We start from the raw sequence: 13,011 nt of genomic DNA, 5'->3' as shown, positions 1-13,011 counted from the left end.
ACTACTGATAAAGTAACTGTAGTATGTTACTTATTATGGATAATACCTACAATACACCATACTACTATACACAGTAATATGTATAAATTCAATAATTTAGTAAAAATAGAATATAACATTATCAGTCATCACTAAATATAATACAATATATTAATTTATTTGATATAGATACATATTATACAGAGCGAGTTTGTCTGACACAACTTTTATAAGGAATACTCGTAATAAAAATAAAATGATACTTCAATTTTCAAAACTATTTTATTTTAAATATAAATAATAAAAAACAGCATTTATAAATTAAATTGAATTTAAGAATACAGAGCTATCTTAAGCACAATCAGAAGTAAATTGTTGGAATTTTTTTAAATTTTAAACAAATGTGAAATACTATCTCCCACTAAATTAATCAGTCGCATTATAATTGGGTAACAAAATTATTTTTTTATAATTACTCTACTTTTGCTAATAATTCTGATTCTTTGAAAATTGTGTATGAATCGTCATCGTCTAATTGAATTGCAGTACCTCCATACTCTGGTAACAATACTCGGTCACCAACATTAACATCAATTGGTACTGGTTTTCCGTCCTAAAATAATAATATTAATCAGTAAAAATTAATTACATTTAGGATTCTATACTCATTAATATAACAGTTGATGTACCTGATTTCTTGCACCGGGTCCTACAGCAATGACAGTTGCCTCACGAATTTTTTTCGAAGCACTTTCTGGTAACATTATACCTCCTTTGCTTTGCTTAACAGCATCCAAACGTTTGACCAAAACACGATCAAAGAGTGGGCGGAACTTGGTTGCAATTGAAGCCTGTCCGAACAAAATCAAAGTTCAATGACAGACGCAACAAATAAAATTTGACACTACTTATTCAATATTAAGTGTATGTGTTATAATAGTATATATTATTATACAAGTGTGGTTAGAAGAGGAAGACCAAAGATAGAATACGCGAAACAAAGATATGGGAAAGAATAGCTACAAAGAGTTAAAGGAATCAGACTACAAAAGGGAAGCGAGGAGAACTTCAGCAAAACAATTAAACGATTGAAGACGCAAAGAACACAAATGTCGCATTGTGATGTGCCGAAACGGCAAAACCACACACACACTTACATATTTGGCAATAATTTTCGGAATAATGCCGGACGAAATATTTTAATATTATATTATATGTTTTAATATCGATAACGACATCTTACCATTTTAATTGGATAGCGCCTCTGGTAGTTTCAACAGTCAAACGTAAAAAAAAATGTCGATTGACGAACAATTACAAGGAAAGCTGTGAAAAATTAGTAATGAGGAATGAGAATATTAGTTTAGTGGAATAGCCAATAGGTTAAAGTAAAACCATATTATCCGTACGGACCATACGCAAAGTACAAGGACGTTATCAGACCGTACATAAAAGTGAGGTTATAAAATATTTACATGGAATACATTTTTTTTGAAATTAAATCCTTTTTTCATCAATAAATGTTTTAAATACAATTTAGGTGACAATGTTTATGGCGCATGAATTACAAAATAATTTCATTTTAGTAGCTACAGATATACTAAAAACAGTGTGACTTAAAAATAATTAAACCAATTATTTTTTTTGTTTTAACACCGTATTATCTGGAAGAAGTACTCAATAATTTTACTACCGGCGGGAAATGCAGTGGTCACATTCAAATTTAAACACTTTTTCAGTTTTCTAAGTGTAAATGTGTAATAAATAATAATGACCCAATTGTCAACTTTGAGGGAGGTTTCTGGAAGCAAAATTGGATCTAGTTCGTAATAATTCAATGGGGTAAAGGTAACAATTTCTCAGTACTTTTTTTAAATTATCAGGGAAAAAATACGAATATTTGTGAAAATTGTAATATCATAACAATAATAAATTATTCAGGAACTGCAAGGTAACTAACAAGTTGGAAAATCTTCATCCTTCACTTGATGCTTGCATAATCGTTTTTCGTGTACGATGATAGGTCATAGCCTGTTTATTATTGAATTCAAGTTTAACACATACATAAATCCATTGACCATTATTTATAGTGACCCAATCAATGATGATAGGTACACACGACGCAGTCAGTAAATGTTAAACAGGATAATGGTTACCTACCTACCTGCCACCTGGGTACCTATAGCCAACTTTTTGTTTATTGATCAATCACTAATCAGTGTGAAAACTTCTCACATTGCTTCCTCAACTAAGTTTATATAGGTAATAGATTTGTTGATAAGTCATAAACTCATGTGGCAAGTGGCTTTTAAATGAATTGTAATAAATATAAATTTACATTATTATTTATAATATTGATTCACTAACACATCATACCAAATGCTATATTATGTATTAATATTTAATATACAGTGTATCAGGAAGACGTGCACATCATGGAATAACTTTTGTTCTAATTAATATAAAATTTTTTTTTAAAATATAATTTATAGTCACTTGGGCTACACATATAATATAAAAATAATTATTTTTATTTTTTAATACTGAAAATAAAAAATCTTAAATTAAATAAAATTTTTTTTGGATAGATCCAAAATATCTAATTTGTGAAACCGATTATAAGAACAATTTTGATGGTAAAAACATTTATCTAAGTCAATTTATTAATAAATATAATATATATATATATAATAAATTTAATAAATATATTAGAATTTTTTAGAATATTATTTTTGGGAATTTTCTGACATTCCCATAGAACAATAATATTTCTTAAACTATTTATCAATCAGTGATCATATAATTTTCACAATTGTCAGGTCTTCCTGTTACAATATGTATCTGTGCAAGAGAAATAATATATACAAAAATACATAGATATGTATTTAATACCATTTTGTTTTGTATTAGTAGCACACTAACATGGACACATGATAATGGTTGACGACGTAAAATAATTACACAAAATAATATTTAAATCGTTTATTTCAAAAATAATAAAATTAAAAAAAAAAACAATAATACATATATACATAATTAAGTCAATTTAAACTTGCCAATTGTTTAACACTTATTTTATTTCCATCCACACCATATTTTGTTCAATGAAGAAGTACACATTTTATATTAAAACTATTGTTCTTTTTCAACTCTAGATAATTTAAAATATTACAAATATTAATTTCCCCATAAGTTAAAATGTACCCACATAAATACATTATTAATCAAATTATATTATTGAAATATTTATAGGTGACATAAATAAAAATATAATGAAGCAAACAATTTAAATATCCAGGATGTCTCAAATTAATTAAATTTGATGCTTAGTATAAAAATGTATACCTCATATTAATTTAAAAATAATATATTAAGTTTTAATAAAGACAAATTGTTTAGGTAAAAATAAAACGAAATTGTTACAACCTTGTAAAAAGATTTTATGATTTAGAGTTAAAGTAATAAGAAGATCATAGACTATTTTACAACAAATCCAATATTCCTAAAAACTGTTTTCCAGAAAACCTCCATACTAATTCACACATTAAATTTGAAATTACAAATATCTAAGTATTATTTTATTTTTATGGGGTAAATTTTCATTTACCTAACAACAAGGCACTATTCCATGCACCACATACTACTTTGACGATTTTCCTTACATTGCATTTTAGCAATGGTGATAAATTACTCAAATTAATCATTCGGTCACAAGTTAATTGGTATGTCTCAATACCAAGCTGTTTGTGAGCATTCCACCCACAACCCCAAAGTATATTGTTCTTAGATAGAACCATTGAATGTCTTGCCCCCAAACTCACTTGTTCAATATCTGTCTCTTCTGGCCAATTAATCAGTACTGGTTCTGGAGCCATTATTATACCACCACTTTCTGTAAAAATGTTATAAATTAATTTTAACTTTTAAAATACATTAAAAACACCCAACATGATATTTCACCTGTTCTAATTATTTTGAATACCCTTATTAGTGCCGTAAACCAAATAAAGTCATACAAAACATTCAACCTTAAATTAGTTGATAATTAGTAACAATATCAGATAATAAAATGCTAAAAATAGTCTGATAATAATGTTTAAATAAATTATAAATAGTATATTATTTCCCAAAAATGGTCAAATACTTAATTATTTCGACATCAATTATTAAGATTTTAGCTGTAAAAATACGCATTACATAACTACATTTTAACTGATGTTTTGAACCACTGCCACAATATTATTACACATTATAATTGACTAAATAATATTATAATTCATTTATATTCAAAGTACAATTATTAATTTTTATTGTTACGATTTAATTAGTATAAACCTAGTACCTGGGGAATTTGAAATTCCTAGTTGCCCAGAATGATTCCAGCCCCACATGTATAGATCATTATACTCTGTAATTGCAGCAGTATGCCACCCGCCAGCAGAAGTATTAATCACTCGAATACCATCTAAAGATTTTAAAAGCCGTGGATAATCTTCTTCAATTAATTCACCATGACCTAATTGACCTCGGCTGCAAGTATTTTTGTACATTTTAAAATCTTTAATATACTTATCTTTATAATATTGGTATAATTGCTTGCTAAATCTGATACAGTATAGAGTGCAATAAAACACAAAATATTAATCCTGACATGTTAAAAATATCTTACCTACTGGATCCTTGTGTATATAAGCAACCAGTTTCCATTAAAATAACAATATGTTCAAAGCCACACACTACTTGAGTGACTTTGAATTTTGAATCGAATATTTTAGTAGGAATTGAATAAATTTCTAAAATAAAAACAACTTATTATCAAATTTATAAAAAACAATTTTGAAATTAATAATACCATTATGTGTAACTGCTAGATGGATTGTATCACTACAGCATACATAATTTATAGATTGTTGGTTTTGATTTTTGGATACAGAGACTTGCTTTTCACTTTGTAATATTGGAGTAATATCTTTCCACTTGCCATTACATTTTGAATACGACCAACAATTGCCAATTAAATCAATAGCTAATATTTTTGATTCAGACGAAGAAATCTAAACATATTGTTAACATAGTATAATTTAAATTAAATATTCAAAACTAATAAGTATTAATGGCTTACAGATTTAAAAGGACCATATCCTAAATCATCCAATACTTCAAAATTGATTATTTTTTTGTTGATGAGGCCACTCGCAACAATTATACCAGAACCTTCAATTAAACATATACAATGTTCATTAATAAAAATAATAACATTATTAATTAAATTGAATACTTGTCAAAATAGAAGCAGTACTCCAAGAAAAAGCCACTTGTAGAATTTCGCCATAATCTCCTTTGTCACCATGAGCATGAAAATCCAAGTTGACGTTCGATTCAATGTTCAATTGGTTGAACCCGTTAAATCCGCACCAAAACATACCCATGATGCTGTTTAAATATGAATCTAAGTCTGTTGTTGTATTGCAAGACATTACAATATAACAGAACATAAAATAATTTACTATTTTACAAAAAAAAATGAATTTTATACGACTGGCATTTTGTTCATTTTTTGTTTTTTTTTATTTATAATTTTTTTGGTTTTTTTTAAATTTTTTTTTGTATGTATATTTAATATATTTATTTATATATATATATATTTTGTTTGAAAATTTATATCATATGAACACATGGGTAATTAGGCAACAGTTGGATGAAGAAGCCTTAATTTTTTCTGATCATTTTCTTCACTTTCATCATCAGCACAACATTTATTTGATACTGGACTAGTCAGGGAATCCTCCGATTCGATAGTGGAATGTCTGGCATCAGTTAGTAATAGAGATTCTTTTACAATATTAATATTTTCTTTGGTTTCATTTTCGGTTAATATAGAATGATTTTCTTTTGCGGTTGACAGAAGAGTATTAACTAGGTTATTCGATTTATTTTCAGATGACGGACTTCTATGAGATTCTACAGATCCCAAGACAAAAATGTCATCGTTCGACAATAGGGTTTTTTTTATGATATTATCATCAGTTTCATCTTCAATGCTACGTTTTCTAGATGTAGGACTCTTTTGTGATTCTTCCACTAATTCTGATATAGAATGTCTACCCTCCGTCGATAATCGTGCAATAATTTTACTACCAACAGTATTTGGAATAGCTTTTTCTTTTTTTAACTCATCAGGTACATAATCTCTCAAGTCTTTTCTTTTTAAATGATTAACTTGTATATCCATTCCAGCTTTGAAAATAGTATGAGCTCTACTTTTCACCAATAAACAGAAATCACGGATATGAGTACTAAAATCCAAATTAACCACTGTGCCATTAGACTTTGATATTTCTAGACCAACAAACCAAACTGATGATGGCCTTCCTTGTGATTTATCATAAGGTAGTACAAACTGGTCAGGATTTAAATGAGATCTTTGGACACATTCAATTTCTTCTAAAGATGTAGGCAAAAAACGAAGCCTTGATTCAACTAACCCTCTCCATTCAAGTAATTCTTCATCACAGTTTGCAAACACAGTTATGGCCAAGAAATATCTATATTTTGTGAAAAATTTAGACGGTTGAAAAATTTTTGACCAACTAGATTCTCCAGTTAAAATTTCTCCCATAATGTCTAGACTTGTTTTAAATTCATCTTGTATTATGGCTAGTGTGGAATGAGAAACATTAAAAGTTGAATTTTGTTGAGGATAAACTGGAGTTATAATAGGCATAACATGATTACGATCCGCCATATTTACTCTTGGGTCCCAAACTGGATATCCGAGATCCATAAAATATGATGGTTTTAATAAGACAGGCTGAGGCCATTGCCACTTAGAAAATATTAAAAAAAACTTGTGTATCAAAGTTGCTGGTGCTGCATTTGGATATAACTGACATACTCTTGCTACTAACATTGCCCAAGAAACCCCTCCAAGGTATCCTAAAGCATTTGAGTAAACTCTATGACGTTTTGCCCACAATTTTATTGCAATTAATGTTTTCTTGAACGATTCTCGATTTGGAACTAATCGTAAAATAGAATCTGTTACACGACATCCATTTAAACTTCGTACACATTTTGGATTCAAATTTCTCAACAGATCATCCTGTTGCAAATCAGTATCTTCATGTACTTCTTTTAAAGCAAGACGCGCAAACAACATATCAATTTCAATGCCTTGTATTATCATTTTGATTACAGGAACAAAAGCTTCTTCAACAGCTCGAACATTGTTTATACTAGGGTTTTCTTTTAACTTATTATAAAATGTTGCAAAGTAATCAGTTCTGGTTATATGCCTTGGGACAATGACAATGGCATCAATATCAGCACCTTTATGATAAACGCCAAGACGATAGGATCCAAATGTGCATACTAATCCTCCAACATTTTCAGCAGTTATTTCGGGTAAATTTCTTTCCATACTAACTTCACGTATCCACTCTTTAGCCAAATTATTAAGCATTGATAATACTTCAAGCCTTTGAGATAAATCTTCATCAGTAGTAATAACTTTTTCTCTTGAAAGAGCATCATCTAATGATTTTGTTAACTGTATATCAATGTCTGTCGGAAGAGCATCACTTATTGCCGATGTCATTCCATACATTTTAAAGGGCTTTTAGGAATACTCTATTTAAAAATAAAAATAACTATTTTAATAGTTTAAATTACCAGTTAATATATAAATTAAATTCTTGATTTACAATATCTAATACAAATTACGGTCATAAAAAAAAAATCAGTATTACATAGTTTAAAATAAAAATGTAACAGTTATTTAGACACTAGATACCTATATTTCATTCACGATCTCTGGGACATGCTGGTTTTTGATACTTATTTTTATCTGATTGAATTAAGTGATCTTGATTAAGTCCTAAAATAAAAATAAAAAATAAATAATAAACATTCAGTTTGTTAATATTAATTAAAGATTATAAAATAAAATAGTGCATTTGTAAATAGCAATAAACCTAAATTTACATAATTTTGTTTTTATGACTATAATCTGTTCAATAAATAAATTTGTTTTACATTAATTATTACGTTTCAGAACAAAACACTCAAACTAAGGCTCGGTACATTAGTTGCTTATTTATCTATATGCTTTTGATTTATAGCAAATTAAAGTAGAGTTCATTCTATACAATGACCACAATAAAAACAAAAATTTTAAATGCATGTACCTACTGTCAAAGTGATAGAAAAGTGCATTCCGGCCGCCAAAAATTCTGACTTTGCTATGCCTAGTTACATACTTTAAGACAAAAAAAAACAGAAGTTTGTTTTTTTGGGAATGATTTTCTTCATCGTCAAAATTTTGGTGAAAATACTCTAAATCGCAAACTTAAAATGTTATAATTTTGAATATTGTCCGACCGACAATATTTATTATACCATTCTTAACTTGTTAAAATACTAGTTTTATAAAAAAAAATCGCTTGGGAGCTAAACTGCATTAATGCCTAGAATTTATAATCAATGGTATCGCATATTGTAATAATAAGACAAATTTGACCAAGCTATATTTAGTGCTTAATGTAAGTAATGTAAGTACCTATATTAATTTTTTAATTGATTGACTCGATATATTAGAAATTTTTTTTTTTTTTTGATAAATAGTTGCAACCCAGGATTATCTAGGCAGTACTTACTTACAATGCTCTTTAACCGAACTTCACAAATCAAAAATTTAAAATACGTATAGGTAGTATTTCAATATTTTTATTTAGTCTTTATTTTTAAATATTGTATATCGACAGAAAATTATGCTTAATAAAAAATAGGTACTTAAATTAGCAATAAAAGTATTAATTTAACTGCAGTCTTGGGTAGTATTTCGAATACTTTTAGAATACTATTTCTAAAAGTATATTGTAATGTATTCTGAATACTGTATTCGGAATACTCTTATAGTATGAAAATTAAATTGTTTGATTTGCATGTTATTCCATTGCATTTGATTTAAAACAAAAATACAAAATTTATATTTTATGAGTTGGAAATTTGGAATCAATAATATCTATTAATATCATACATTATCAAAATTATAACTGGTATCGTTTTATATGTTTATTAAAAATATTTTTAAGTATTACAAATACTTTATTCGGAATATTATATTTATCAAGTATTCGAATACATATTCGGAATTCTATTTTTCATAAGTATTCGGGTATTTATTCTAAATACTTTTCAAAAGTATTTTACCCAAGACTGAATTTAAGTTAACAAACATTGTAAGAATGGCCCTAAAAATATTTTATTATAATAAATACGTAAGCAAAAACAACATATTTTTAGTAGGTACAAAAACATGCATTTAAAATCACATAAATGACTTAAATTAATTAATTTTAGTAATGTAATCAAATATTATATAATGTATAAAGTACTATGGTATTCATTTACACTTAACTATGAAATATAATATTAACTACTAATTCTTGAAAAAAATTATATGGGTTCAATAATCATCAATATTACCCAAATAAATAAGTTTTTAATTTCATTAAAAGTATATAAATAGTTTTGAATTTGTTCAAAACAAGGATTTAATTAGCATATAGTGTCTAGTGTCTACAATCTACATTTCTATACCTCACGTCCTCACTTCATGATTATGAATTAAAATATTGGCACCTGGCCTAGGTGTACCGTACACACGACTTGACGTGTTAACGAATAATAATGTGGTATTGAATTCAAGAATATTAATAGGTCGATAATCGATATGGTACCAGTTTAGATCTCATTCAGTCAAAGTGGAATTATAGACGTCGCACCACGTAATCGCGATAACGAGTTAAATATACTGCTATTGTTGGTATGTTATTGTGAACAATAATCGTCTTAGTTAATTTACTTGGTACGTCTTAGTACACGAACTACGTAAATCTAATAGGTACCGCGCGATTCGCTTTCGATAAGACGCAGGTAAACTCACGGGTCACGGACGGCTTTTGATGGCTTTCGCTTTGTCTCGCAAATGTAGGTACATGCTAATATCCTATAAATCTATACAAACAAATGAACAGAACAATGGCTGAACACTCAAACTAACAAACACACAGTTGACACTACACTATATACACGGGCGGAATGTTGAAATGAGTAATGACACGAGCACGGCGTTTCGAGAACAAGACACGAGCTCGCATGAAAGGTACTTACATGATACACAGTTCGGCGACCGTCGGATGAACACGAAAACGAAGTACACTGTTGTACACAACCTATACGTCTTGTATTTAATCTTTTTTCTATGTCTTGTGTATTAAGCTATGACGAATACGATAATATCGCTAGAGAAACAAAAAATCAAAACTAAAAAACTGGAACAATAACAACAAAATCAGAATGAAAACAACGGCAAAAACATAAAAATAAGAGCGTCCCTGCGCGCCACACGACAACCGGTGGTACGCAATGAACTAAAAAACGCGTACACCACAACACCAAAACAACACTGTGTACTGATTGGCAGACGGTGTCCCGGAGCTGCGACACTGGCTGGTGCCGTCCACGCCGATTCGTTCGGTTTTTTGGAGAGAGTAAAAGAGACGTGGCCGACGTCCTTCCGCACCGTTTCGCAGAACGTTCTTCTTCCTTCTATGGGAAATTGGAAACGGCAAACAAAACGCTTCGTCCGATTACGATAATATTTTTATGCACAATACAATAATAATATTGTTATTTTACGAGTTTATGAGGACAAAAAAATAAATAAAATATGTAGGTTTCCACGGCCGCCGTTGTAGTAGACACGCCCACGATAACAGTGCGACCGCATACCGCGGTTCTGCGGCGGGCAGACTCCGGCGTCCGGCGAGCTGCGGCCGTGCAGCATAATTGCAGCCCGGCATGTTTTGTTGCGTTCCGTGATATATAATATATATGATTGGAAAAAAACAACAAATACTAATAATAATATGATCTGAGGTTCTGAGTCTAGTGAATGGTAACCCTGTATAGTCGCTATTTTTAAAGCCAAAGAGAATATATATTATCTACGCATAATAATTATTAATTGATCTGTGATTATTATTTATTATTGTCATTATTTTTTTTATCTATACAATTTGTATACAAAAATAAACTTTATATGTGCTACAGTCAACTAGACTACGATTAAAAAACAATATTATCATCTTTAATCGCTAATATATTTATTTTTTTGTGTATTAATTATGTGATTTTAACATTTGTTCAACAAAAGAATTCCTTTTTAAAACCTTGAATTTCGATTAGTCATATTATATGTTCGAGTTAATTATTATTTATTATAAATGCGGTCATGATTACTTTATTTGAATTTCTGACTCATAAAATAACTTACTGTTCTACGTTTCGTTAATCGATATTGGTTTGCCTTATGCTGATTAATTTTATTAAAAATTATTTTTCAATATGGGAATGTTATTTGGAAAACCAAAAGTCACTCGTATTACCGACCACGATCGAGCAGTTCTGGTAATAATAATGAATATTTACTCAGTCTTTGTTTTGTTTATCTACACTCTACAGCATGTATTAAAATGTACTTGACATTAATGTACAGTGTTTTTAAGGCTATTAATAAAATTTTTTAGCAAATGAAACAACAGAGAGATACTCTAAAGCGATACCAACAAAGAGTTGAAAAATTACTAGAAAGTGAAAGAGAACTCGCTAAAAGACTACTGTCCGAAAACAAAAGAGAGTATGTCTAAAATAATTCATAATTAAATTTAAGCCTATCCAAGTGTTACATTTTTTAAACTGTTAAAGAAATATTTCTTTAATTAAATGTTTTGATAATGTTACTGAATACTGAGAATATATGTTGAACAAATGAATTTTTAATTGGTTTCAATATAATGTAAAACCAAAAGGTTCATATTATCGAATCCAAAAGTGTGATTCAATAGTAGAGGAAAAAATTAACTCATCCGTCCAAGGAGGGGGGGGGGGCATATCTGTTAGTTACATTATCAATTTCTGCTCTGACCATTTAATATTCATGATGTTCATCGTTATAGAAAAGCAAAGCTATTGCTGAGAAAAAAGAAATACCAAACAGAGCAGCTCGAGCGTACTGAAGCGTCTTTGGACACAGTCGAAAAATTAATTCAAGATTTAGAATATACCCAAATAGAAATCAAAGTATAAACTCAAAATATTATTTTACAGTTTGTACAATATATTTAATTCAATCAATTATGTATAGGTTATTGAAGGCCTTAAAGTTGGAAATGTAGCCCTCAAAAAAGCGAATGAATTGTTTAATATTGAAGATATTGAGCAACTTTTGGATGAAACTAAAGAGGGAATCGATAAACAAAAAGTAAATAATATTATATCTAAACATATTATTTAAACAATTAACTTAATGAAATAATTTTTCAAATAGGAAATAACCGATTTACTTAGTGGTGCCTTGTCATCTGAGGATGAAGAAGCAGTTGAAGCTGAATTAAATGACCTAATTGCTGTAGAGCATCAAAAAGCTATAGATGTGTTACCAACCGTACCATCGGATGAATTACCAGTAACTGTTCCAGGTAATTATAAAGTTAAAATATTGTATTTAATACAACATACTTAAATATATTTTTCACGATTTAGAGACCAAAGAGGAAGACAAATTGCCTACAAAGAAGATTGCGTTAGAAGCTCAATAAAATGAATCATAATATTCGGTTAAAATGTTACCGAATTAAAGTAGGAGTCAATTTATTTTTAACATATTAAAATTTTATTTTTTGTTATTGTATATTATAATATTAAAAAGTTGTGTGTTTAATATACATATTTTTTTTAAGTTTATTCATTGTTCAATAAGAGTTATACTATAGGAAAGTCAAACTTTAGTAGTCAACAATACAATTTTGGTTGTGTTCTAATATAATTTATATTAATAATGTCACTGTACACATATACACATATTTTACGTTGTTTATTACAAAAATCATATCAAGATATTTTGAATTAGTTTATGGTAATTCTTTAGTGTAGGCTTATTTTAATTTTAAATCCACAGTTTAAAGTTGA

The 13,011-nt window shown here is 28.6% G+C and overlaps 4 protein-coding genes across 5 annotated transcripts; 1 reads left to right on the top strand and 3 right to left on the bottom strand.

The window, feature by feature from the left end:
- Positions 1–242: 242 nt before the first annotated feature.
- LOC132951974 (10 kDa heat shock protein, mitochondrial-like) lies at positions 243–1,384 on the bottom strand. The gene is made up of 3 exons (XM_061024062.1): positions 1,223–1,384; positions 669–830; positions 243–592 (listed from the first exon to the last, which is right to left on the bottom strand). Exons 1-3 carry the CDS (start codon positions 1,223–1,225, stop codon positions 452–454), a joined length of 306 nt encoding a protein of 101 aa, XP_060880045.1. The 5' UTR covers positions 1,226–1,384; the 3' UTR covers positions 243–451.
- Positions 1,385–2,946: 1,562 nt separating this feature from the next.
- On the bottom strand, positions 2,947–5,615 carry LOC132952347 (RCC1 domain-containing protein 1-like). Its single transcript, XM_061024632.1, has 6 exons — positions 5,258–5,615; positions 5,102–5,193; positions 4,832–5,033; positions 4,649–4,772; positions 4,322–4,509; positions 2,947–3,871 (listed from the first exon to the last, which is right to left on the bottom strand). The coding sequence occupies exons 1-6, from the start codon at positions 5,472–5,474 to the stop codon at positions 3,579–3,581; spliced, it is 1,116 nt and encodes a 371-aa protein (XP_060880615.1). The 5' UTR covers positions 5,475–5,615; the 3' UTR covers positions 2,947–3,578.
- Positions 5,612–10,795, bottom strand: LOC132952346 (poly(A) polymerase type 3). Of its 2 annotated transcripts, XM_061024631.1 has the most exons (3): positions 10,153–10,795; positions 7,772–7,855; positions 5,612–7,608 (listed from the first exon to the last, which is right to left on the bottom strand). In XM_061024631.1, exon 3 carries the CDS (start codon positions 7,583–7,585, stop codon positions 5,663–5,665), a length of 1,923 nt encoding a protein of 640 aa, XP_060880614.1. In that variant the 5' UTR covers positions 7,586–7,608; positions 7,772–7,855; positions 10,153–10,795; the 3' UTR covers positions 5,612–5,662. The 2 variants fall into 2 exon arrangements, with proteins under 2 accessions (XP_060880614.1, XP_060880612.1); XM_061024629.1 differs by having other exon boundaries at positions 5,612–7,855.
- A 262-nt stretch (positions 10,796–11,057) lies between these two features.
- On the top strand, positions 11,058–12,786 carry LOC132952348 (charged multivesicular body protein 6-A). Its single transcript, XM_061024633.1, has 6 exons — positions 11,058–11,451; positions 11,571–11,680; positions 12,000–12,123; positions 12,188–12,304; positions 12,371–12,521; positions 12,586–12,786. Exons 1-6 carry the CDS (start codon positions 11,389–11,391, stop codon positions 12,639–12,641), a joined length of 621 nt encoding a protein of 206 aa, XP_060880616.1. The 5' UTR covers positions 11,058–11,388; the 3' UTR covers positions 12,642–12,786.
- The last annotated feature ends 225 nt before the right edge of the window (positions 12,787–13,011 follow it).

The sequence above is a fragment of the Metopolophium dirhodum genome, chromosome 9, assembly GCF_019925205.1.
Source record: "Metopolophium dirhodum isolate CAU chromosome 9, ASM1992520v1, whole genome shotgun sequence".
NCBI classification, from domain to species: Eukaryota; Metazoa; Arthropoda; class Insecta; order Hemiptera; family Aphididae; genus Metopolophium; species Metopolophium dirhodum.
The sequence above is the reverse complement of the archived record's forward strand: the minus strand, read 5'-3'. Positions and strand labels throughout refer to the sequence as shown.